General features: G+C 45.5%; 1 protein-coding gene and 1 long non-coding RNA gene across 5 annotated transcripts in view; one reads left to right on the top strand and one right to left on the bottom strand.

The window, feature by feature from the left end:
* LOC120298227 overlaps nucleotides 1-13,536 on the top strand; it is a 183,409-nt gene extending 169,873 nt beyond the window's left edge. For both annotated transcript variants that reach the window (XR_005554005.1, XR_005554004.1), the window contains exon 3: nucleotides 11,927-13,536. This is a non-coding gene — a long non-coding RNA (uncharacterized LOC120298227). The remainder of the gene's footprint in view (nucleotides 1-11,926) is intronic.
* Nucleotides 1-27,484, bottom strand: part of IFRD1 (interferon related developmental regulator 1) — an 80,342-nt gene that overhangs the window by 40,473 nt on the left and 12,385 nt on the right. For 2 of the 3 annotated variants that reach the window (XM_039321708.1, XM_039321709.1), the window contains exons 2-3: nucleotides 22,910-23,014; nucleotides 14,143-14,224 (exon numbers count right to left, since the gene is read on the bottom strand). In XM_039321708.1, the coding sequence (XP_039177642.1) occupies nucleotides 14,143-14,224; nucleotides 22,910-23,014 (187 nt within the window). The remainder of the gene's footprint in view (nucleotides 1-14,142; nucleotides 14,225-22,909; nucleotides 23,015-27,484) is intronic. The other variant, XM_039321711.1, reaches the window with a different exon arrangement.

Below are 27,484 nucleotides of genomic sequence, written 5' to 3'. Positions count from 1 at the left end.
CCATCTTCCCCAGGAGTTGGGATAATTGTACCAGGGGTACTCTTTTTTCCCCTCGGATCTGCAGTGTCAGCTTCCGGATGCTGACTTGTCGCTCCTGGGAGAGATATACCTTGCATAGGCTGGAATCTATCAGAGCTCCTAGATGGAGCAGACGTCTTGTGGGTGTGATGTGACTCTTTTTGAAATTCACGGAGAACCCGTGATCCTGAAGTGTTTGAATAGTGATTGCCAGGTCCGACTGCCCTGATTGGAAAGATTTGGACTGTATCAGTATGTCGTCCAGGTAGCACTGTACCCGTACGGGTATCATCCTTAGATGAGCCGCCAGCACGGCCAAGATTTTTGTGAAGACCCTCGGGGCCGAGGATAGGCCGAAGGGAAGAGCCCGGTACTGGTAGTGTTTGTGTGCGTAACAGAACCGCAGGAACCTGCGGTGTTCCTGGATGATCGGAATGTGTAAGTAAGCCTCTGTCAGGTCGATGGAGGAAAGGAAATCCCCCTTCCTGATACTTGCCAAGATGGACTTTAGGGTCTGCATCTTGAACCTCCTGTAAATGAGGAAGTAATTTAGACCCTTTAGGTCCAGTATCGCCCTCCAACCGCCTGAGGCTTTGGGAACTACAAACAGGATGGAGTAGAACCCTTCCCCGATCTGTTCCTGAGGAACCCTTTCTATGGCTCTGATCTCTAATAAATGAGCGATGGCTGTTGTGATTAGTTGTGTTTTTGATGTATTGTTTGAAACCGGGCACTGTATAAAACGATCTGGGGGAGAAGATCGAAACTCTAGGGAGAGACCCTGTCTTATGGTCTCTCTGACCCAGGCGTCTGTGGTTGTGTTTTCCCAAACGTCGTAAAACAGTGCCAGTCGACCCCCAATGGGGTAGTCCTCCTTGGCGTCACTTGGACCGCCTGTAAGGACGACTGCCTGATCCCCTGAAGGGACGCTTGGTCTGGAACTGACCCCTGGCTGCACTACTCTGGCGGTCCTGTTGCCGATCCTGTCTGAAAGAATAGGATCGCGAGCCTCTGGGCCAATCCCAGGACTGCCCTGCCCGAAAGGGCTGTCTCCAATCCCAGGAACCGCTGGGACGGAATGATGGCCTACGGAAGTCCTGTTGGGGCCGTCTATCTGGTTTTTTAGAGGGATGGGCCAGCGCCTTGCGCTTGTCCTTGCCCTCAATGATATGAGGCTCTAGGACCGGACCAAAAAGGTGGGTGCCACTGTACCTAGATTCTGCTAAGCGCCACTTTGCCTTTAAATCCGTGCGCCATTGCTTCAACCAGAGCAGCCTACGTGACGCCACTGAGGCTGCAATGGATCTGGCTGAACATCTAGCCGAGTGTAAGGATGCATCCGCAATGTATTCGGATGCTGCCACTATTTTCCCTATTGTTTGGTGCGCTCTGACCTGATCCAGCGGAATGAGCATCTGGAGTTCCTGCAACCACATAATTGCCGAGCATGCAAAGAAGGAGGATGAGGTTGCCGCCCTTATGGCCCAAGCCGAAGATTGGTGAGCTCTATGAAAAGAGAACTCGAGCTTTTTGTCCTCTGCCTTCAAGAATTCAGCCATGTCCCCCGGGACGGCGGTATTGGAGAACAGAGAGGTCAGCGGAGCGTCTACAGATGAGACTTCTAGAAGAGAAGCGAAAGAAGAAGAGACATTGTAAAGTTTCTTGTCTAAACTGCTCTGTGAAGGAGTGGTAGCAAGGGATGCCCACTGCTTTTCCACCGTAGACCTGAAGACCAGTGGGCATGGAATCTGCGGTTCCTCCTTGACCTTTTCCGCAAACAGAGGGTTGGCTTCCCGGTTGGATGAGGAAGAAGGAGTCTCCTCCTGGGCTGAGGTAAGTTTTACCGTGTCAATAGCCCTTACGAGGAGTGACCGAAAAATGGCCGGATCGAAAAGCCCGGAAGAGGTCACCTGTTCAGGAGCTGGATCCTCCTCCTCAGACAAGGGAGTGTCTGCAACTCCCAGTTCCACTGATCCCTCCTCCCCTAATTGTGAGGATGTCTCCGAAACAGCAGAGCTAGGTCTAGTATCACGCTCCACCAGAGGTGGGGGAATAGATGCGGGAGGAGTAGGATGGGACTGCACCTGGCTACTCTCAGTTGATGACATAAACTGCCTGAATGCTTGGTGCATGAAGGCCCGGAATTGAGCCTGGGACCACATTTCCCCTTGGTCCCTGGAACTGACCCCAACCTCCGTTGAGGCAGACCTGGTCTCAGGTGGTTGGTGTGCTGATGAAGGAGAGGAGCGAGGAGGACCTACCTGCTCGGTTTCCCCCCGAGGAGACCAAGGTCTTGGGACATCCTGAGATGATTCAAATTGAGGTTCTGTCAAAGGAGTATCCAGTGGGGCGGGGGAAACCGTTTCAGTCCCACTGGATCTGAGCCTTTGTGCCTTGGAGAATTCTCTCTCCAATGCTAAGTGTCTCCTTGTGGCCTCTCGCCCGGCTGATTTGGAAGTATCTTTGGAAGACAGATGTTTGGTTTTAGCTTTTTTCTTCCCCCCCCATGTCCAATTCTTCAGATCTGCGCTTTGCTTGAGCGGGGGGGACACTAGATTGAGAAGCCTGGGGCGAGGAGCTGTCTGCCATTGCTGTCTAGGTATTCCTGGACAGTAGTACCTAGAAATGGGGGGAGGAACCCAACACGCAGATCACAGTCAGAGATGGAAAACCGATCCTCACTCTGAACAGAAGTCAATGGCAAGAACAGCCAGACAGTGTTCTAATGCTGTCTGTACAGGCCTTGTGACAAAAGGTCACGGGCTAAACTGAGAAACAGGTGGACAATAAAAGAATCTCTTCGCTCTTCTCTTCTAGGCCTTAGGACCAGTTAATAACACCTTGGTCTGCTCAAATGCAGCCAAGGCCCACACCTGGAGTAGCCCCCTCAAGTTTGACCACAACTCCTGTGGATACAAAAATATCTTCCCCCCTGAACAGGTCTGCTCACAGACCAAGTGACACAGGCAACAACTATGCGTCCGCAATAATGCAGGAATAACTGCCAATGATTATGCAAAAATTTCAATTAGGCCTCCAAAATGGCGTCCGCCATGTGGGACCTCTAGAAGCAGCCGCGCTAGACCATGCGGTCAAAATGGCGGCCGCCAGGCCTTAAGGCCTGGAGAAGCAAAACCCTGTCGTATTTTAAACAGGAGAATCAATTACACAGCAGGGGAATACAAGGCTGATTTGGGATTCCTCCCCCAGTCCCCAAGCACTTGCGATTAGTAGCGCAGCCCCTGCTGCGATCCAGATAAAGCTGCAGTCAGGAATTCTCCCTCAAGGCCTCGAGGCAAGTAAATCACTCAGGAGGTCTCCGAGTTGAAAAGCCGACCTCCGCTACCCAGCTGAATTGGCGGAATCGCAAAGAGGCTACAGATCGTCGGAACGGGAGCTCCCTAACGAACGAAGCCTGCAGCCTCCTTTTCAAAGCCCAAAGGGCTGCAGGGGAGGGAGGACAGAGTCCCTATCCCCCCCAATGCAATCCTCTTAATTTGGAAGTGAAGCCGAATTAATCTAATTGTTAATCAATTTGAATTTAAAGTATCCCATTTTAATTTGAATAGCCTAAAAGAAAAAAGGAAAGAATCAAACTTAGCTAGGAGCCTTCTGAAAAGCGTCTTGCTGAGCACGAGACTAAGACAAAAACTGGGAAGTCACACCCAGAAGGAGGCGTGGCAGAGTTTTTTTGTCTTAGTCTGAGCAGGTGGGATTAAATTACCCAATCAGTGGAGTCTACATCCATCCTGATGGAGAAACACTGATCTAAGAGATGTTCAGTGAAAAGGGGTTGGACGAACTTTCCCCCTACCAGTCGACGGACTGTGTCATAGAAATTCTGCTAGGGATTAAACTGCCAAAACTGAAGCAATACTCGATGACCTAGAGGGAGCTGGAGGAACTGCAGCTATTTATTGACAAGAACCTCACCTGCAATTTCATCTAGCTGCCACGACTGCAGGTAGTGACCCGTTCTATTCCAAGAAAAGAAGGATGGACTGCTTCGTTTATGCGTTGATTATAGAAGGCTCAATGCTGTGTGCATGGAAAATGTCTACCTATCACCCCTGATGAAGGACATGTTAGCCCATTTGGCCAAGGGCAGGTATTCACTAAACTGGACCTGCGAAAAGCCTACTATTATGTGAGAATCAAGGAGGGAGACAAATGAAAAACCTTTCTGAATGTTTCTAGTTCAAAGTCCTCCCCCTTTGGCCTCCAGGATGCCCCTGCCGTGTTCATGCAACTAATCAGTGAGGTCCTACAAGAGTACCTGTATAAGGGGGTTCTAGTATATTTGGACAATATTTGAATTTACACTGAAACAAAGGCTGTGCACGTGAAACTGGTGAGGGCTGTCCTCAAGAAATGACAAGCTGCCAAACTGTATGCCAATCTTTCCAAATGCGAGTTCCACCAAAGCACAATAGTCTACCTAGGCTATCTCATCTCGCATGAAGGAATTGAAATGGACCCCCAGAAGGTTGGTGTTGGAATGTGCTCCACCCCAAACCAGGAAGCAGCTGCAGAGTTCTTCCTGGGCTTTGCATATTTCTACTGGCAGTTCATCCCATCTTTCACCCAAATAGCACTCCCTGTTACAACCCTATTAAAGACAAAAGAGGAGGACAAACCTAAGCCCAGTCAGCCTCTGGAGTACCAAGTGGCATTGGAGAAACTTAAGAGATTGTTTGCAGCTGAATCAGTTTTAAAGCACCCCAACCCAAACACAACCCTTTGTCACTCAAGGTGACACTCACGATGTTGCTGTAGGGACTGTGTTGCTACAGAAAAACGAGAATGGCCAACTGCAACCCTGCGCTTACACCTAGAAAACTATCAGGGACTAAACAAAGGTGGGCAATATGAAAAAGGAGGCTTAAGCGGGCGCTGGATGTTTGTGTCCTGGAGGCACTTCCTTGAAGGAAGCAAGGTGTCTTTCAAAGTATGGACTGATCATAAAAATCTAGGGGCACTGAAGACCCCACGGGGGCTATATCCCTAGCAAATGTGATGGGCACAGTACTTTAACTGTTTGAACTTCACATTACAGTACCTCCTGGGAGAGAAAAAACTTTTTAGCAGATGCGCTATTGGAAATGCCTCAATACAATTGCTCTAAATTAGAAGTAGTCAAGCCACTGTTCCCATCACACCAATTGGCTGCCCAAGTGACCACCTGAGCAAAATGGAGAGGCATCTGATAACGAAGTGACTGCAGGCCTTAAGGCTGTGCTGAAAGAGGATATCTGCTCAATCAGGACGGACTAGCTTGAATAGGGGCTAAACTCTATGTACCGGAGAGTCAAAGGCTGATGGTTTTAAGGAAAAGCCATGATTCCAAGGTTGCGGGACATTTTGGCTTTGTAAAGACATTACATCTGGTAAAAAGGCAATTTTGGTGGCCGTCCCTGAAAAAGGACATTGAAAGCTATGTGGCCAGTGGCCCTGTTTGTACGTCAGCCAAGCAGTGGCAAGGGAAAACCCCAGGACTCTTCCAAACCATGGATGAGCCATCAACAACCTGAAGAGAGATTTCCATGGATTTTATTATGGAACTTCCTGAAAGCTCAGGAAACACTTATATATGGGTGGTAATTGATTTATTCTTTAAACGTGCACTTTGTCCCATTTCAGAGGATTCCATCGGCACGGAGCTAGCCAAATTATTTTTACACCATGCCTTCCAATTACATGGGGCACCCCAACGCATCATCTTGGATAGATGGGTACAGTTCACCTTAAGTTCTAGCAGGCTTTCCCAAACCTACTTGGATTGACCAGGGGTTTAGCTCCAGTCACCATCCCCAAACAAATGGGATGTGTGAATGCACAAACTTGGTATTGTAACAGAACCTCAGATGCTATATTATCAACAAGATAACTGGACTGATTTATTGCCTTTTGCAGAAGGGGCATTGTCTTACCTGAACGCCTTTTCTCAGCATGACGATGGAGAATCCACCAATGGGTTAGCTTCGTCTTTTGCCGAGATAGACTAAGTCAGCCAAGTTGCCACACCTCCCTCCCTGGAGCAGGACCCCCGTCTCAACTGAGGCACAGCTGTTGGATATGATTTAGGTGTGTTGGCTCAATTTTCCCTGACACAGGACCTGACAGGCCCTAAGGGTGGGAGTGGATTCTCCATCGTCATGCTGAGAAAAGGCGTTCAGGTAAGACAACGCCCCTTCTCTAGCCTGACGAGTGGAGAATCCACCAATGGGATGTACCAAAGCCTCACTGTCCCTGTGGGTGGGAAGCAGTCTGGGCCTGTGTCCACTCTCTGATACTATGCATTGGAGGACCCTCCTACCAAATGAGGCCTCCAACGATGCAAACTTATCTAGTTTATAGTGTCTTACAAAAGGGGAAGGTGACGCCCACATCACTGCCCTGAATATTTCTTCAATCAGCGCCTGAGTCGCCCATGCTGCTGATGTTGCAGCGCTGCGAGTGGAATGGGCGGTGATCTGATTAGGAACTGGGAGTGATTGCCTCTGGTATGCTCCTGTTATGCAATTCCTGATCTATCTGCCGATTGTGGATGCCGTGACCCTTCGAGCTTTTGAGGGAGACTGGAAGGATACGAACAGGGCCTTAGGCTTGCGGAAGGGTGCAGTTCGTTTTATGTAATGCCTTAAGGCCCTACGAACGTCTAAAGCAGTGGTTCTCAACCTGTGGGTCGGGACCCCATTTGGGGTCAAACAACCATTTCACGGGGGTCGCCAAACAACGCAGTCCACCATTTTTTCCCCTTTTCCTTAGCTGTGCTACTCCCTTTTATTCTATTGGCTTTTGAAAGCCAATAGAATAGACTCTCTTGAATAGAGTCTAATTCTATTGGCTTTCAAAAGCCAATAGGAATTGTCCAGGCTGTCTCTGCCCTGCTGAGCCCACCAAAAGTCCCATTCTGCAAACGGTGCTGCACCAGTTGAGTAGTCCTTGACTTACGACCGATTGAGTAGTCCTCAACTTATGACCAGTTGGGGGTCGCGGCATTAAAAAGGTTGAGAACCACTGGTCTAAAGTATGCCATTTGCTTTCCAATTCATGGGAAGGCTGAGGAGAAAAATCTGGTAGCACCACCTCTTCCATCCTGTGGAACAAGGAATTGACCTTTGGAATGAAGGATGGATTCAGTCGTAGGATCACCCTATCTGCGTGGAAGATGCAGAGGTCCTCCCTAACTGATAGTGCTGCCAACTCTGAGATGTGTCTGGCCGAAGTTACGGCGACCAGAAATGTGACCTTAAGTGTCAGGTACTGTAAGGTGCAGGTCCAGATAGGCTCAAATGGGGATGAGGTGATGGTCTGTAGGACCTTGAATAGAACCCAGGAGGGATATCTGTGGACCACGGGTGGTCTGTTGTTTGTTGTGCCTTTAATGAAGGAACACACTATGGGGTGTCTGGCCAGTGGTTCAGAGTTGTCATACCTGAGGATAGTGGACAGGGCGGCCACCTGTCTGCGAATTGTGTTGGGTGCTAAACTCTTCTTAAGCCCCTCCCACAAGTAGTCTAAGATCCTTGGAATAGTAATTCTAGAAGGATCTAAATGCTGTCTAGCGCAGCAGCTACAGTAATTTCTCCACGTGGAGTCATAAATTCTGTTAGTTGTAGGCCTTCTTGAGGCCTGGATCGTGGTAATGACGTCTGGGGAATAAGACTCCCCTATTAGGAGGCTCCGTTCAAGTGCCAGGCAGTTAGTTGGCGCCACTGTGGCTCTGGGTGTTGTAAGGCCCCCTGGCTGAGGGAGATTCGGTCATGTGGAATCCTCCCCGGAGGAAATACTGAAAGACTCACGAGGTCGGCAAACCACAGCTGTCTGGGCCAGTGTGGAGCAATAAGTATCAACTCTGCTTGTTCCTGCAATATTTTTCTGATGGTTGCTTGCATCAGAGGAAGCGAGGGAAAGGCATATAGCAGCCCCCTGGGCCAAGGCCCCCGGAGCGCATCTGCTCTCTCTGCCCCTGGTGACGGGAAGCAGGAGAAAAACCTCGGGAGCTGGGCATTCTTGGAACTGGCGAATAAGTCCAGTACTGGATGGCCGAACTTCTCTGATGCCTCTCTGAAGAGAACTGGATGCAGGCTCTACTCTGAGTGGTCTACTGTTGCCCTGCTCAGGAAGTCCGCCTGTTGATTTGTCTCTCCTGATATGTGTTCGGCCCTGAGGGAGACAAGGTTGTTCTCTGCCCAGATTCCCGTCGATTGAGCCTCGGCCATGAGAGATCTGGATCGTGTACCCCCGTCGGTTGATATGGGCCTTTGCCGCCACATTGTCCGTGAGAACTAGGACGTGCTGATCCGCCACTGAGTTGTGGAAGTGGCGAAGGGTCAGGTGTATGGCTGAGCTCTAGCCAGTTTATGTTGTGTCTCAGATCTGCTTTAGACCATTAGCCCTGTGCCAGCTGTGATTGTAGGTGTGCTCCCCAACCGAATAGGCTGGCATCCGTGGTCAGAATGACTCGGGTGGGTTCCTTGAACATGTATCCCTTTCCCACCGCTGGGGATGACCACCATTGGAGAGACTTCAGGTCCTGTGGTGGGACCCTTACCTTCTGGTTGGAGGGGCTGATTCCTATTTTCTGAAACGGGAGCAGGAACCATTGCAGGCTTCTGGAATGTAGTCGTGCCCAGGGCACGATTGCTATGCATAAGATCATCTTTCCCAGAAAGTGGGAGAGTATGACCAATGTGGTGGTCTGTTTCTTTTGAATCTGACTGACCAGGCCTCGAATGCTGGTTCGACACTCTTGAGATAGGTAGACCTCACACTTCAGTGTGTCTATCACGGCTCCCAGATGAAGAAGGCGAATTGACGGAACTGACTGACTCTTCTGGAAATTTACTGAGAACCCGTGGTCTTGAAGGGTTCTTAGGGTCAATGACAATTCTGACTGTGCCACCTATACTGATGAGGATTGTATGAGAATGTCGTCCAGGTAGCACTGGATACGCACGGGGATGGTTCGTAAATGTGCAGCAAGTGCTGCCAGTACCTTTATGAACACTCTGGGGGCCGATGGCAGTCCAAAGGATAGAGCCCTGTATTGAAGATGTTGGCCTGTGTAATAGAACCTGAAAAACTTCCGATGCTCGGGAAGTATGGGGATGTGAAGGTAAGCCTCCGTCAGATCTATGGATGTCAGGAGGTCTCCCCTTCTGATGCCGGCTAATATGGACTGGAGAGTCTGCATTTTGAATTTTCTGTATGCCAAGTGATTGTTCAGACTTTTTAGGTCTAGAATTGCTCTCCATCCCCCCAAACTCTTTGGAACTATGAATAAGATGGAATAGAATCTCTGTCCCTGTTGCCCCGTTGGTACCGGTTCTATAGCCTGAATGTCCAGGAGATGCTGGATGGCCTCCTTGATGAGGCCCCTCTTGATCGGATCCTTGGATGATGGGCAAGGGACGAAATGGTTCGGGGGCTTGCAGGTGAATTCCAGTGAGGCCGAATCTGAGAGTGTTTAGTACCCAAAGGTCTGTGGTGGTGGCTTGCCATCTGTGTGCAAAGAGGGCCAGCCTGCCACCAATGGGGAAGCTTTCCCCATCACTTGGATTTTCGAAAGGGGCGGCCCCCCACTCCTCGAAAGGGCCACTTCGACTGGAATTGTTGCCTATATCTGTCCCCATTGCTGGATCTGTCGACTTGACAGTCTGATCTGGGCTGAAAGGGGCATGAAAAGGAAGGAAGCTCTGGGCCTGCTTCAGATCTGAAGGATTGTCTGCGAGCGTAGGTAGAGAGTCTCCTCTCAGTCTTCCTTGAGAGGTGCGCCAGGACCCAGCATTTGTTCTTGTTTTCTACTAGGTAAGGGTTTAGGGCCTCACCGAAGAGTAGGCCACCCTTATAAGGCGCAACGGCCAACCGCCACTTGGCCTTGATGTCAGCTCGCCATTGTCTGAGCCACAGTAATCTGCGTGCTGTGATGTTGGACGCTATTGCTCTGGCACAGTAGTTGGCGGCGTGCAATGATGAATCTGCCATGAATTCAGCTGCCACCACCAACCTCCTTAAATCATGGTGGGTTCTCTCCTCCTCTGGGGAAATCCTGACCTGGAGTTGGTGCAGCCAAAGCAACAAAGTCCTGGCAAAAAAGGAGTTAGCTATTGCTGCTTTGATCACCCATGCTGAGGCCTGATGTGTTCTGCGGAAAATTAGTTCTGCCTTCTTGTCCTCTGACCTCAGGGCCTCTGCCGTGTCCCCGGATACCATGGCTGATGAAAATAGAGCCGCCAGTGGCTCATCTACTGCTGGGACCTCTATTACCTCTGATAAGGAAGGCAGGATCAATGTTGAACAGCTTGTCTATCCCCCCCCCCATTGAGGTGAAGGACCCTGGTGCTCCCCAATTCTTCTGAATTGTATTAAAGAAGAGGGGAGGGCAGGGGATATATTGTTGTGTGTAGGTGAGTTCCGAAAACACCCTGCTGTTTGTGTCCTGACATGTAGAGGGTCCCTCCTGGGGGACCCTTGGCCTCTTAAACTTTACTGTGCTGCTGGCCTTGTGGAGCAGGGATATAAAGAAGGTCGGATTGAAGAGGCCTACGAACGGTGGGGGTCTGGAAATATATCCTCATCCTCTGACAGCCCCTGATCCATTTGCTCGTACTCCCCCATGGGGACCTTCTGCTTCTGGAGGAACGAGATGGTAAAACTGATCCCTGGTATGCCGTAGCTTCCTCTTGGGAAAGGAAGGATCAGCCCCTTGAGACAACCGATCCGGTTCTGGACCTATGATGCCTTGTAGAGGCCATGGCCTGCACGATAGCCTGGGATATTAGGATTGTAAGTGTTCCGATGATAGGGCTCCCTGATTGTCTGAGGGGCAAAGTCCCTCTGCTGAGTTTGTACCGGGTGCCCCCAGACTCTCAGGCCCCTCACTTAGGAGGGATCCTGATTGTTCTGCCTCGGCCTCTGTTTCCAGAGGTTCCTGAATAGACTGCAGCGGCCAAAAATCTCCTCCTCTGCGTTAAGCAGGGGGAACTAGTCCATCTCCTGCTGTGTTTTGTCTCTTTTCGGCTCTAGAGAACTGTTTCTCCAGAGCCTGATGTCTTCGTTTGGCCTCCTTATCAGCGGCCTTGGAGGATCTTTTGCCCGATATTGCTTTGGCTTTAATCCTTCCCGCTGCTTCCTGATTGGATGATCTTGGCTTCTTATATCCAGGAGGACTAACAGAGGAGTCCTGCGCTGCCTGAGCAGCAATGGTGTCTGCCATTGACACAAAAGATATCTCAGCGTAGGAACTGAGAGGAATCTTCAGGTGAGAGGCCTGGTGATAGGTCGTTTTAGGCCACAGAGCAACCTGGTGATGACTGGAAGCAGTCCAAAGTGGCAAGACCAATAAGTAGTACAGCCACACCTCTGTGCTCTTTTAATCCAACACTCTGTTGTGCTGCTGTTAGTAGTAAGATCAAATCAATGATACGACCCGTACACAATTGTTGGGCAGACACTCAGTTTGCCGTGACTCTTCCTCTTCTTTCTCACTTCCTCCTCCTTTTTTTTTTTTAAATTCAAAGGTGTGGTAATTGAACTTGTGCCAGATTGTGAGTGACTCAGCAGGTACGGGGGAATGGTATTATCCTGTACTGGGAAGGTTTGTAGCTGAGGAGGGGCGACACGCACTTCCCCTTCCTCCCCCCCCCCCGTTCAGAACCTCTCCGGCTTGATCCCGTTCCTGATTCAAATGGAGAGAGAAGTTGAAATCATCTATCTTGTGCCAGTCTGAGCCAGCTGCTGCTTACTGGCGCTATGCCTCAGGTGGCAATTGATGTCCAGCCTGGATCTGAGCGAGCTGGCTAGCAGGCTAGCCGGTCGTTTTAAATTTCGTGGCTTGAAAATGGTGTTGTCATGGTTCCGACTAATGAAACACTTCAAATATTGTATATTCTTGCTTTGACAGGTGTCCACAAGCTTGCAATGGCATCCACCTGAAAAACGCTCTCTACAGCTGGTGGGAGGTGAGCCAATATCGAGCAGTCCGGCTGTACCGCAGAGGCTAGTAATGGCTTCTTTCCACCTGGGGGGAGATTCCTCCCTCCCGCTCTGAAGCCACGCGGTGCCAAAAATGGCGACTGGTTCTTTGTTTCCCCTCCGAGGATCAGCTGGGGCTTGAACAGAACCCTGCGGTCCGCTCCAATCAGCTGGAAACTGCGGCGAACAAATGCCTGCTCGTTTCCCACCCCACGCCTTAGGTAAAAGGTAAGAAAAAGTTAAATACAACCTGATCTACTGATCTGTCCTAGAGCCAAGTTTGTGTGTCCTTTCAGGCGAGAGACTAAGTCGAGACTGGGGTCCTACTCCAGGGAGGGAGGCGTGGCAACTTGGCTGACTTAGTCTATCTGGGCAGAAGATGAAGCTAACCTATTAGTGGATTCTCCACTCGTCATGCTGGAGAAGCAGCATATGACAATTCTGTGCATAGCTCCCAGGATTCATCCCTTTCAGAGTGGCTACAGGACAGGAGTTTAATCCAATGCTCAAACGACCCCTAAATAACTCTCCGCCACCCTTGTTAAAGAAGTGGGTCTCTCAATTATGGAATATATGGCCTGTGGTGAGAAAATCCCCGGTGGATGCATGGGAGGCTTACAAAGCCTAAGCCAACCAGAAGCGAGGGGAACCCAAACCATTCAGTATTAGTGATCGAGTCTATCTCTCCACTTATTACCTACAGTCATTACAACCATCGAGGAAATTAGTACCCAAGTTTGTGGCACCCTTCCCCATCAAACATAACATCAATCCTTTGACTAGAGCTGGATTTGCCCAAGTCCTTTCAGCGGGTCCATCCTGTATTCCATTGCAGCTTATTAAAACCTGAAATTACCTACCCCCTCAGGCCCAGGAACTGCTTCCCAAGCAATTAATGGTCAAGGGGGAACAACAGTTTGAGGCCCAAGAGATTTTAGATTCACGCAAGCATAGGGGGAACCTCTAATATTTAGTAGCATGGACGGATTTCCCAAAGGCTCAGAATGAGTAGGTGGACCACTGCCATGTTAGGGCTCCTAGACTTTTAAGGTGCTTTCACAATCAATACTTTGATAAACCCAAATGAAATTTCCCGCGTTACCTTTTTCTCTCCCTATTTATTTTGTTCTGTTCTACAGGACTAATGGCATTATTCAGGAGGGCAGCATTACAGGTCCACCATGGTGTCCTGCCATTTTGTTGAAGGGGAGGGAGGAAGGCTTGCTGGTATTTTTGCATGCTTTCGCTTTTGCTGTAACTGTTGGGAATTGGGGGGGGGGATTGTCTTCAGAGACGGAGTAGACTCCTTCCCAGCCAGTTCCAGCCTGGTTCCAAAGACATCATGCCCTGAGAGTGACCTCTTATCTGCCCAGCATCTCAATGTTCCCAAAACAACCTTGCAGCATCACATTGCTGCTGGTGGACTGGTCAAGAGCGTTGTGTTTGGGGAAACGGAAGAATGGGTCTGTGCTTTGCACAGGACCTTCAGATTCTGCCCAACTTTTCTACAACCATTTAGTAAAAGTTTTTTTGATTCAACTCAATGGAGTCAAGAGTTTTGCTTTCCTGAGAGACTACCTGGGGCAGGTCTTTACACTCTGCCATTGAGAAATATGGTAAGGACATATCTCTGAAATGACCAAAAAGATCATGGATTGTCTATTAGTAAGTTAAAACTAAAGTTTGCAATGTTAAGATTTGGAAAATGCTCATCAAAATTCCCCAAATTGTCCCAGTTTTGATAACTGCCTCAAATGCTTAATCTCTGTTCTATAGTGACTATAAAATATCAAAGGCATTTTTAAAAGACATTTTTTTTGTAAAGTGCCCACAGCCCTTTTCCTTTCTTATAAGTCCAAAGTGAAATCCCAAGTTTTGTTAGAAAACTTCAAAGAGAAAAATAACAACAAACAATAAGGGGGAAAAGCAGTAAACAAACTGTGAAGTCTAAATTTAAACTAGGCACATTTACAACACTACTAATAATTAAAATTGCTGGTAGAAATGATGGCATAAAACATATTTGTTAATAACTAAAAATCATAAACTTGCACATCAGCAGTAAAGTCCTTAGGGACTTTATCATGACTTCAAACCCACAAATTAGAGAGAGTTACTCAAGCGTACTTCTCAGAACTTCCCTACCTCTTATCCAAAGTCAAGTCAATAAACCCCTTCAGTTTATATTCCAAATCCTCTTGGGTTGCTTCGTCATCAACCTCAGGTCCTGTAACATGACAAAAAACATTAGAAAATGGAATGTTAACATCTAAACTTATGCATAACTACAATACCAAACTGATCACTAGGTTCAACTGAGTGTAATCTATCTGTCATTTCTCCAATTCTATTCATCAGATCTTGTGTTATGTTCTATTAATAACAGATTAATCATTACATGAGACATGCCTAATTTTTGTAAAAGCAGAATGAATATAATAAAATATAAACTGCAATCAATGTAGGCTAAATCTGTCATTCATATTTGTGGATGTTCTCTCACTGTTTAAAAAACAGAATATCTACACACACTTCTTAGCATGACTGCATCATAAAATAGAATTGATTTAGTTGCTTCATCTTCCCTGAAAAAAAGCTGTATTCTGACATTTTTTTATTTTCAAACTGGGTAAGGAAAATATTTTGATTTAGTATTTTTTTCCAAAGTGCTCCATTTGCATTCAGGCAGCAGTTGCAAATGATTCTCTTTTAGCTACCTTCCAATTATCTGTCCCAAATAAAAGACAAATAAAAATGCTCTTCACAAACCTAATACAGGGCACATATGCATAAAAGCATTTTATCATTTTGAAATTTAAAAAAATCCCTTTCAATAAAATTTCTCAATCTGATTGGTAAAATAATTTTGAAAAGGTTTTATTAAGAACATTCTGCAAGCCTCTCTTCTAACCCACCTGTTATTTATCTCATTCTCTAGATTCAACATTTATTTCTGCAAATGTTTCAGAAATGTCTCTTTGCTCTACAATATTCCTCTGCCAATATTTTCATATTTTCAGTAGTAGAACTGAAAGAGTTTTCAATTTTGTAACAATGAAGTGAAAACAGATATCCTCTCATTCTCAAATTCAGATTTGATGGGTCTGGGATGAAAGATTTATTTTTTATTTTATTTTATTTAGAAAATTTATAATGCCACCTACTCGCACACGACAACTGAAGGCGGCTCACATGAATATAAAAACACCATATAAAAGAAATAAAAATAATAAAATAACACACACACACACCCACACACACAGCAACAACAACATATTCATACTACACATTTAATGGGCTCCATCCCACTCTGGGTTTCCCAGGCCCGCTGGCAGAACCACGTCTTCAGTGCCTTCTGAAAGAATATTAGAGTGGAGTCAGTCTAATCTCTGGGAGGATGATGTTCCAGAGAGAGGGAGCCACCAGAGAGAAGGTCCTTCTTCTGGATCCCCCTTAGGGAATAGGACCCGCAACAGCTCTTGCCTCCCCATTCTAGTGGGTCAGATAGATGTGACCGGCAAGAGACAGTCCCTCAGATAACCTGATACCAAGGCATGAAAGGCTTCAAAGGTGACAACCAGCAGCTTGAATTGCACCCAAAAACAAATCAGCAACCAATGCAGTTCCCGCAGGAGAAGTGATACATGTACACACCGAGGTCTTTACAAAGCCATGCAAGCTGCTGCATTTTGCACCAACTAGAGCTCTGGATGCTCTTCAGGGTAAGCCCCATGTAGATCAGGTTGCATTAGTCAAGACAGGAGGTGACCAGGGCATGAGTGACTGTGAGGAGGGATTGTTGGTCCAGGAAAGGGTGTGAGTGGTGCAGAATCTACAGTTGCGCAATCCTCCTGGCCATGACTGCCACCTGCTCTTTGAGCAGGAGTCGCAAGTACAGGAGTACCCCCAGATTATGCATAGGGTCTGTTTGGGGCAGTGCTACCCCATCAAAGACCAAAGGTGGCAATTCTCCATGGGACAAGGAACCCCAAACCCAGAGCCACTCGGTCTTGCCAGAGTTCAGTTTCAATCCATTGCTCCCCATCCAGCCCCTAAAAGTCTCCAGGCACTGCGAGAGGGAGGTCACAGCATTGCTTAATTCACCATGGGCTAAGATATACAGCTGAGTATCATCAGCATATTGATGATATCTCAGTCCATGGTGATGGATAATCTCACCCAATGGCTTCACATAAATGTTGAATCGGAGCGGAAAGAATACTGAGCGCTGCAAAACCCTCCTATTAATACCGACTGAGAGCGGCCACAGACGAAGGAAATGAACTAGGATAGCACAGAGGCCCCAACTCCCAAAGCCACTCCAAAAGAATATCATGCTCGATGATATTGAAAGCCGCCAAGAGATCAAGTTGAGCAAGGATGGATGCAGTACCCCATCCTATTCCCGCCAGAGATCATCAAAAAGTGCAACCAATGCTGTTTCTGTCCCATATCCAGGCCTGAATCCTGATAGGGGTTTAGATAATCCGTTTCATCCAGAAACCTCTGGAGCTATCACACAACCACCTTCTCAACAACCTTCTCCAAAAAGGAAAGATTGGAGACAGGTTGGAAATTATCCAACAGGGTGGAATCCGAGATGGCTTCTTGAGAAGAGGGCAGACCACAGCCTCCTTAAAGTGCTAGTGCACTACCTCCTTCTGTAGGGAAGCATTAATCACCTCCAGAGTCCACCCACCTTTCACCTCCTGGGAAGTTTTCATAAGCCAGGATGGACATGAATCTAAAACACAGGTGCTTGCATGCATATTCCCTAGGATCCTGTCTGTCAGGACCCCTCAAATAGATTTGCCTACAGTTTATTGCTTATGCCTATAAATTCTTTTTTCAGAGCCTGCCATTATGTTGGAAGGAGGGTTGGTTGGTTGGGTAAATATATTTGCCTTGCTCTGCTTTGCCCTCCCTCTATGTGAAAGGAATGTGGCTTGAAAACTCTGTCTTATTTCCAGATGACGGAGCCTGGGACTGTTGGGAAACAAAATCTAGAGAGACCTTGGAAAGGGCACTAAAACTAGGTTCTCAAAACAACCTAGTACCTATGGATTGCCTGGATTTCAAACGGACAGTTGGACACTGGGGGTAGGAGACCGGAATAGGCATTTTGATGTAACCTTTTGCACGCAAAATCCTCAGACTTTGCTTTGCCTTCCTGCCATCACTAACTCTCAATAAAAGTTCCTTTTGAAACAATGCTTTCCTTTTGAAAGTTCTGCTTCTTTGGGAGATCTAGTTGAGGTAGATCCTTACATAAAGCAAGGTCTGCAATAGTGCCCAATCCGGAGAGGCATCTGCCCTACTATGGGGGGCCATGCATATGTCTCTGCATGACAGCGAGATGAAAGAAGCCGGGACCAAGGATTGGAGTGAGTCAGAAGGCACCTCCGGTTGGCTGGAGAAAGCCGCTGCCCTGGAAGACACCACAAAACCAAGATGGTCACTCGGTGTCAAGATGGAGGAGGACTGGGAACAAAGGGCCCAAAAGATAACCTTCACTTATGGGGGTCGGAAAAAGACTTGGAAGAAAAAGTTACGAGCTGCTTTCCGATGGTGGACAAGCAGTCAGACCAGATGGAAGGGATCCTGAAGCAAGCCATGCAGTACATGGTGGAGGCTTTCAAGGACCTAAAAGCTAAATCCCTGGGGTGCCCAGAAATGGAGGAAGAATTAAAGGAGGACGTCGAGCACGGAGAAGGAGAAATTGCAGTTACCAAGATAGCAGGGAGGACGATGGGCTCAATGGAGACTGCGGCAGCTACTGCAGCAGTGCAGTAGCGTGCAGTTCCCCAGAGAGCCCAGACCCCATGACAGCCCAGAGATAGGACTCCCCCAGACGAGCCAAAGTTGATTCCACTGGGAAAGAAGTTTGACAGTTGGAGTTCTTTTTGGTTCACGTTCTCACCTACATGCAAGTGTATGAGAGGACCCCATCCAATATGCAGCCAAGATTAGTCATCACCTTAGCCCTGGAAGGGGCCGCCACCAGGCGGATGGTGACCCTACATAACTGTGATGCTCCCAAGCTTGGGAACTTTAACCAGTTCATGACAGCACTGAGGCGCCAGTTCGAAGATCACCTGGCAGACCGGAAGGCCTGGGATCACATAAAAACAGTGAAAAAAGGGCGTCAACCAGTGGCTGAATATACGGAGGAGTTCTGCAAATTAGCACGCCGCCTCAACTGTCTTGAAGACATCCTGGTAAGCTGCTTCCAGGACAGGCTAAATAACAATCTGTACAATGCTTGTGTGGCCCGTAGAGCTCCTGCATGCCTATGTGATGCTGCATTGTGGCCAAAGAAGTAGAAATTGACCAGACCCCAAACCAGTACTATCCCAGTAAGCCAGGAAAACGAGGTCAACCTGAAAGATGGGGAGAAGCTAGCAGACCCTCCACAAGCCAGCCGCGATCAACCGCCTACTTCAAGTGTGGCAAGGAAGGACATATTATAGAAAGCTACAGCCAAGAAAACGGACCGCTATGCCGGCATTGTTGGACTCAGGGTGCATCTGGTGCAAATAAGCCCAAACCTGCTTGGGAAACTGTGGGTTCATCTAAGGAGACTCAAAGACCCAATCACTTTTTGCCAGCTTGATATGTCAGGGGCAGGGGGTATCCCAGCCAGCTTTGCCCCTAAGCCCCTGGGACTAACCATGGGAGGCCACTCAGACTTTAACCTTCATTGTGGCTCTCGGTATGGAATGGCCTCTGGTTTTGAAATTGACCTGGTTAAAAAAGTGGATCCTCCTAATCAACTGGAGAGAGGGGGATTAAAGTTTCCAAAGAAGAGAATACCTCCCCAGGGTATGCGTGATTATGAAGTAGAGGGCTTGGAGCGAGAGTGGAGTGTTTCTAGTTCAGGGTGCTCCCCTTTGGACTACAGGGGGCACCAGCAGTGTTCATGCAACTGATTAATGAAGTCCTCTATGAATATAGAGGACTTCTATAAGGGGGTTTTGGTGTACTTGGACAATATCTTGATCTACATCAAGACCAAGGCAGAGCATGTGAAGCTGGTTAGAGCAGTCTTAAACTCTGCTCCGCCAAACTATATGCCAAACTTTCAAAGTATAAATTTCATAAGAACAAAATTGACTATTTGGACTACCACATTTCGCACAAATCACCACGAGGTAGGCCTCAATAACAGCTCTTACCAATGTTCAATCAAGTTCATCCCTTGTCTTCTGCCAGCGGTGCTTTCTAGACGTATCTTCATTTGTTTCATCCCTTTCAATTCCTCTGTATACCATGGAGGGTAGAGAGGTCTATGGGTGAGGAAAGGTCGCATGGGCACAATCCCATCCAGAGCCTCAGTTACCTTACTATTCCAAACAGTGACTGACTATTCCTTAACAGTGACTACGTAGCAGATCTGCAGTTATAACCCCTAGTTCCTTATGGAACCTATCTGGGTACAGTAGTCAATGGGAATGGACCAATCTAATAGGTCCTACTTTCCTGTGGGAGGGGGGTACAGTTCACGAGAAACTCATTGCCACTAGACTGTAATCTGATCATGACAGGAGGACCAAAGACAAGTCCTCCAATTCCAAGTCACATAGGCTCTGTTCCGACAAGAACATCAAATTGGGTGTGTGACCACTATTCCTGGGACAGGCTCATGGAAATCCTGGTTTCCATGAAATCTCGGGCTATCTCCAACCCCAACCCCAGCGATGGCAGACTGAAGTCCCCAGAACTATAAGTCTGAGAAATTCCACTGCCAGCCCTGCAATGAGGTTCAAGAGCCCGAGTAGGGAAGCTGCCACACAGCAGGAAGGCTGGTACAGCAGCAGCAACCCCACCTGATCCCTTGAGCCCAACCTAAGAAAAAGGGTCTCACAGCCAGGCACTTGTGGAGCTGTGCCCCTGGAGGCTGCCAGAGATTCTCTGATAACAACAGCCACATCCCCTCCCCAGTCCTAAGGTCTAGGCTGGTGCCATGCTTGATAACCTACTGGGTGTATTTCTAACAGAGGAACACTTCCCTCTGGGCCCAGTGAGGTCTCGGTTATATAAGCCAGATCAGCCTTCTCTTCAAGGATCAAATCAGCAATAAGGCTACCCTTATTACAGGCTGATCTGACATTTAAAAGCAACAGCAGTCCAGGGCCACCACAGATGTGCTGAATGAGATGAGTATAGGAAGGCAAAACACAAAATCGGTACTAAACACCAAGGTCACATTCCCCATGAATGCCCCCTTGCCTCCCGTATCTCCTGTTACCCTACACCACTGAAATAGACCGCCCTCCTCTGCCTTCCCTACAAACCATTTTATCCTTACTTCTCAATTCTTCCTTTAAAAAAAGGAACCTTCTCCAATTGAGGAAGTCAGGGGCAGGGTGAGCCCAACAGGAACTTGCTCTCAGCGACCTCAAACTCACACCACCCCTTCCTCACTGCTGCATAGGGACCACCTCCAGCATGCCTTTATCCCCCAATCCACTCATAATATATTCACTCAATGCACAAACAGCACCCTGCCCAGTTGCTGTCACCCACCAAGCAGGAGCCATTCCTTCTCCCCCCACAGTCTCACCCAGGGGAGACGGACCAACATATTCACCTGACTCTCACCCAACTTTCTCCCTTCGGGTCCAGAGTTTCCTGAACAGCCTTCCAAGGCCAGATTACAAAACATTCCAAACATTGCACAAAATAATCAGCGGAGGAGCCAAAATGCATGCTATGCTGGACTTCCGGTTTTGCCCGGGGGTGCACAGTCACAGGATTGCAAAAGCTCTGCTTCCCGTGGCTCTTTTCACCCTGCCAGGGGACCCTAAATGGATCTAAAGCCGCCCCAAAGAGACAGCAAAGAAAGAGGGGCGCCCCAGAGATTCGGGAACAATGGTGGTTGTCCTGTTCAATTGGGAAATTCCCTCTAACCCGACAGGAGAAAGGCTGGCCCCATCTTGGTAACCAGCCCAAGCTACTTGCAGCCAAAGTCCACACGTACTCACCAGAACATCGGTGAACTGCGTGCTGAAACTGGGTGAGAAATTTGATCTTCTCTCCCCTACTCTATATCATGAACATTTGGAAAAGATACCTGAAGAAGCAAAAAAACCTCCGAAAGTGAAAAGGAAGGGGAGCTTTGCTCCACCCTCCCATGAAAGGAAGCAGTGAATTAAACTATTAAGGGGGACAAAAAACATACTGTTGCTGACATCTAGTGGAGGAAGAGAATATATAACCTTAGCTGTTTTCTTATAAGTATTGGCAAGACGCCCAGAATGAGATAACCTACTTCTTTGATCTTTAAAAAGAGCTAAACAAAACATTCTGGGCCAGCCACAATAAGCAAAGATTATAATTGAAAAAACATAACTGACCTTCCTGGATAATAAATACCTACTGACTGTGACTTTAAAACTTTTCAGAGAAAGAAAAAAAATTGAATTCTAGCCTTCATGGAATCTCAAGAGCTTGAAAAAAGATTTGTCAAGAGAAACCAAATACTTTCCAGGAGGAAATGTCCACTATGTTGCAACTAATCCAAACAATAATGGCTCTAAACCACAATGAAATTAAAAACAACTTTGATGACATATCTTTACGTTAACCTCACAACATAAGACTTTTCAGAAAATGAAAGAATCTACCAATGGAAGGGATTGTGATTTAATGCACATGGAAGAAAACACTCAAGACATGACTGAAGCAGCCGAACTGGAAGAGATAATCTACACCCCAGAATCATAAAACAAAGCCGAATATAAGAAGAAAAACCTGACAAAATGGATTACAAAGATACAAAAAAATCTACAACTTGAGAGACAAAAAAGATAAAAGAAATTAACATCTTATCTGATTTGTCTCCCCCATCCTTAATAATATCCACAAGAAAATGGCAGGATTTTTAAACTAAGTGGAATAGATGGATGAGAAAAGCCGTTTGGCAAAAGAAAAATACTAAAATCACATAATATGTGAAAAAAACTGTCTTATCAGATGCAATTTTTAAAGTTTATGTATTTGTTTGAATATGGTTAAAATATAACATGGATTACTTAATTAGTAAATATTGAATGGAATAGAGTTAAAAATGAAAAATGGGGGATATAAATGAATTTTAGTTTGAGAGATTATGTTTTTCTTTTTCTTCTTTCTTATTCTGAGTAGTATTGTATTTTTTTTTAATGATATGAGAAATGTAATTGTTGGGAGGATATTGTGAGGGAAACAGCTTAGATATTTAACTGTAAATCAACTTTGAGAAAATCTTAACAGATAAAAATGATTTCAATTTTGTGGTGAAAAAGTCTAAATGAGGATGTTGAAAACAGGACATATAACACAACCAAGAGGACTAACTAGAAAAGTAGTTCTATATTGATGCTATTACTAATTGGATAAATGTTAGAAAAATGTTTATATTTAACCTCTTTGTTACTAAAATACTAAGAACTGTATTAACCTAATGTTTGCAAAAGAGAACAATATGGGAAGAAAAGAAAATCAAGGAAAGCTGTTACGTAGAGTATGATATGATAAAAATTGACTATTATTGATTGCTGTGAAATGCGAACCCAGAAAACATGCTGTTTACTAAGCACCAGGTTGTTAGTTTTAAAAAAATCAATAAAATATGTATCAAATAAGGCATGCTATGCTGCACTAAATATTGTTGCACTTGTGCAGTCCTACGGCGTCTGCTAGAATTCAAACAGTTCCAAGCTCCCACTAGGATGTTCACACAGAAATGGAAAAGAATCAAAGGATGTAAATGCACAAGGGAGTCTGCAAACAGCCCTTATACTTTGCAAATCATTCTTTTGTTTATGAGTTGACTTAAAATGATGTATTACATTCCCCATCCAAACTATCTCCAAAGGGAGGCTATATTATCAAAAGCATTTTTTTCATATAGGCCCAAATGCTCACATACCATCTTCATTGAAGCTGGCAGGATCACTGAAGCCACTGCAGTGGCTCATAGTTTCAACTGATGCATCTTCATCACTAAAAGGTTGCATGTTTCTGTGCTGGGCACCTACAAAAGTAATACATAATTCACATTAATGATGGGAAATTTATTTTCAACTGTCTACAGAAAGACATTGCCAGATCTTTTAATTTATAAAATTAGGATCCCCTACTGAGAATAAAATGAATGCTGGGAACCTTGTTGGAGACCAGATACTACTTGGATTTTGAACATTTTGAGCTAACTATTATAGTGCTTTCTTAGCATAAAACGTTCAATGTGTAGTACTGTAAGAATATTCTATTTTGCTCCAGACTATCTCTGCCTGTTAACTATTTAAAATATGCTACCCAAAACAAATATGAGTAAAGAATAAAACTGAAAGGCTAAAATAGTACAGGTCCTCACTTAATGACCACTCACTCAGCAACTGTTCCACTTATGACTGAACCTTGGAGTTCCAGCCATCACAGCATCTTTGAGATCATTTGATTGCAATCCAGGTGTGTGGATCATAATTACAACACTGCATCATCCAATGTCATGTGCTTGCCATCTGCAATCTTCTTTTACCAGTTTCCAATAAGCAAAGTCAATGGGGATGCCAGGAGAAAGTAAAAAATGGTAGCCACATGGCATCCTTAAATATTGTGATTTGCTTAGTAATGCCAACCAGGGCTGTTGGAATTGCTGTTGCTAAGTAACAGTCATGTGAAGCTGTGCTTTCTGACTATATTATTTACTGATAGCAATTCCAATCCCAATTGCAATTGTTAACAGAGGACTACCTGTACCCTGGATTTACAATGAAGATCTAATTTCCACACAGCAAATAGGATATTTTTCCCCTACTTTCTTTGAAGGTAGGGTTTTAATTTTTTTTTCCAATCCTAAATCCTATGTTCTCTGGGAGGTAATAGCCTCTTTCTTTAGTTTCAGAATGATCCAGAAAAAGAAGTTAAAAAACAAAAAAACTTGAGAAAAGTAAAAGTGGTAAATTATATACATTGACTGTACATTGTGTGCATAATTATTAGGCAAGTATTTTCACCATATTGTCATTTTCATGATTATTTTCCACCTCCAAGTTGTGTAAACTTGAATGCTTATTGGATATAAGCATATCAGGTGATGTGTATTTGTATAAAGAGGGAGGGTGTGGCCTAAGGAGATCAACACCCTATATCAAGGTCCATATAATTATTAGGCAGCTTCTTTTCCTCAGGCAAAATGGGCCAAATATATATATATAAAACTGACTCTGAAAAGTCAAAAATTGTAAAAAGTCTTTCAGAGAGATGCAGCACTCTTGAAATTGCTAAGATATTGGTGCATGATCACAGAACCATCATTTTTTTGTTGCAAATAGTCAACAGGGTCACAAGAAACATGTTGAGAAAAAAAGACACATATTAACTGCCAAAGATTTGGCAGTGCTGTCATATTCCAGAATTACAACCTACCTGGACTGCCCAAAAGTACGAGGGCAATTTGGAAATAAAACACGCAGATAAGAGAACTTTTATTATACACATTAGAAAATTACAACATTATATTACTTTTTGACATACTCACTATTCAAACTGAGGCACTTGTCATAACGTCTTACAAGGTTTGAAATTTCTTAGTAGTCGCTCAGTGCCAAATATGGGCTATGGGGGGTGATCAAAAACATCCCAACAGAACTGCTTCAAAAGTTCTTGGGTGTGTCTAGCGGTGTGCGGGCAAGCATTATCATGAACCAACACCACACCAGAAGTGGTGCCAAAGAAAATCCTGCCAAATGTGAAGATGCTAAAGGAGTACTACTAATGAAGTTCATGAGAGTGGTTCAACCATCAATTCAGAAGTCTACTGTGAAAAGTTATGAAAACTCAGACAAGCCATCCATAACAAGCGTCAGGGCATGCTGACTCCCATGTAGTGTGACTACTACTAAGGAATTTCAAAACTTGTAAGACATTATGACAATTGCCTCAATTTGAATGGCAATTATGTCAAAAAGTAATGTAATGTTGTAGTTTTCTAATGTGTATAATAAAAGTTCTTTATCTGCAAGTGTCTATCATTGATAACCAAATGGAGGTTTATTTCTGAATTGCCCTCGTACAAGGTGTTCAGTGCTCAGAGACATGGCCAAGGTAAGGAAGGCTGAAATCCAACCACTACTGAACAAGACAGATAAGTTGAAATGGCAAGACTGGGCCAATAAATATCTGAAGACAGATTTTTTTCAAAGATGTTATTGGACTGATGAGAATGATTCTTGACAGATCAGATGGATGGGGCCGTGGCTAGATCAGTAATGGACATAAAGGTCCACTTCGACTCAGATGCCAGCAAGATGGAGGTGGGGTACTGGTATGGGCTGGTATTATTAAAGACAAGCTAGGGGGACCTTTTGGGGTTGAAGATGGACTCAAAATCAACTCCCAAATCTACTGCCAGTTTTTAGAAGACACTTTCTTCAAGCAGCGGTACAGGAAAAAGTCTGCATATTTCAAGACCATGATTTTTATGCAGGACAATGCTCCATCACATGCATCAAAGTACTCCATTGCATGGCTAGCCAGTAAAAACCTTAAAGATGAAAGAATGACATGACCCTTTTCCTCACCTGTCCTAAACCCTATTGAGAACGTGCTCTCTTCTTATACGGAAGATTTACAGTGAAGGAACAGTACACCTTTCTAAACAGGTCTGGGAGGCTGTGGCTGCTGCTGCACAAAACATTGATCAACAGATCAAACAAACTGACAGACTCCATGAATGGAAGGCTTATGACTGTTATTGAAACAGAAAACAATACAGGGTGACTATATTGGTCACTGATTTTTTGTAAAATCTCAGAAATGTTTATTTGTACATTTTGTGTTGTTAATTATTCTCACTTTAAAAGATGTAAATAAATAAAATGGGCAAATTTTCATTTTTCACTTAGTTACACAATAATTCTCCACACCAATAGTTGCCCAATAATTATGCACACATCTTCTTCTAAGAAAACCAAAACCTCACTTTTACTTTAACTATTCAGGTTTGAAGTTTATTAACATTTTGGATTGACCAAGAGTATTGTAGTTGTTCAATAAGAAAATTAATCCTCCAAAATACAACTCGCCTAATAATTGTGCACACTGTGTAGGTGTGTTTTTTATGACTGAGTGCTCCACTTCTTTTGCAGAAAACGGTTTTTCAAAGTAAGCATATTGTACTATTTCCCAACAATGGAGTCAGGGCATTTTCAAATGAGTCATATGAATTGCATATAGGAAAAGACAAATAAATGAAAAACTATTTCCTGTAAGATAAAATTATTCTGTCCCTTGTAAGCTAGTCTAATGTATGACTGGTGAAATTTTGAAGCGCAACCTAGCTTATAAGAGCAGACTACCTAATGCTGTCAATTCTGTTCTACTGAAGATAGCATGCAATTTGTGCTACTCTATTTCAAGTTGGGTTTGGTATTAGAGGAAGGAAAAGGACAGTATGCTACAGAAATAAAGGTGGAGTCTTTTTTTATTCTGTCTGGATAGATAATATAAAATTCCTTTCTATTACAGCACTGTTTTTAGAATCTGTTGAGCTGCACTGTAGCAATTACAAGTGTCATTTTCCATGTTACGCATTCTATAGATCAATGGTTCTCAACCTGTGGGTCAGACCCCATTTGGGGTTGAACGACTATTTCACGGGGATCGCCAAACAACGCAGTCTGCCATTTTTTTCCCCTTTTCCTTAGCTGCGCTACTCCCTTTTATTCTATTGGCTTTTGAAAGCCAATAGAATAGACTCTCTTGAATAGAGTCTAATTCTATTGGCTTTCAAAAGCCAATAGGAATTGTCCAGGCTGTTTCTGCCCTGCTGAGCCCACCAAAAGTCCCATTCTGCAAACGGTGCTGCAAGTTGTCTGCAGCAAAGGCGAGCTGTCTGGAAGCTTCCACCCCTCCCTGCCGAGCAACTACTAAAAATATAAGTAAAAGAGGGCCAGGGGTGGGAGGTGGGAGGCTGGTGGGCGCAGGGAGGATTGCTGGCGCGCATGGGGCCCGGTGGGTGCCTTACCTCCCTTGGGCTGGGCCAGCTGGTGGCCCAGCCGGTGGTCGGCCTGCGCCGTCTCTGCCGCTTGCCAGCTACGCCTCGGCCAGCGCAGGGGGCGGCACCACGCATGTGCGAGCCAAGGTTGCCTACCCCTGCCCTTGAGGATTCTCATCCATGGAATCCTTCTCAAGCTGTCTCTAAGCTTATTGAAATTACTCTCTTAAAGTCCATGATTTTAGTTTAACTCTGTTCTATTGCTTGTGCTTGCATAATGTTGAATTCCAATATTTCATGATCACTCCCCCCCCCCAGGTTCCTGTGGCTTCAACCCCTTCTATCATTTCATCTCTGTTAGTGAGAATTAGGTCCAATATGGCTAATCCCATACTTCCCTTCTCTCCTTTTTGGGAGACAAAGTTGTCAGCTAGGTTTGTCAAGAATCTGTTTGATCTTCCACTTGGTGCAGAGTTTGTCTTCCAATTGATGTCAGGGTAATTT

The sequence above is a fragment of the Crotalus tigris genome, unplaced genomic scaffold, assembly GCF_016545835.1.
Source record: "Crotalus tigris isolate CLP2741 ecotype Arizona unplaced genomic scaffold, ASM1654583v1 scf7180000023816.343384, whole genome shotgun sequence".
NCBI classification, from domain to species: Eukaryota; Metazoa; Chordata; class Lepidosauria; order Squamata; family Viperidae; genus Crotalus; species Crotalus tigris.
Note: the sequence above shows the minus strand (reverse complement) of the source record. Positions and strands in the feature narration are given on the sequence as shown.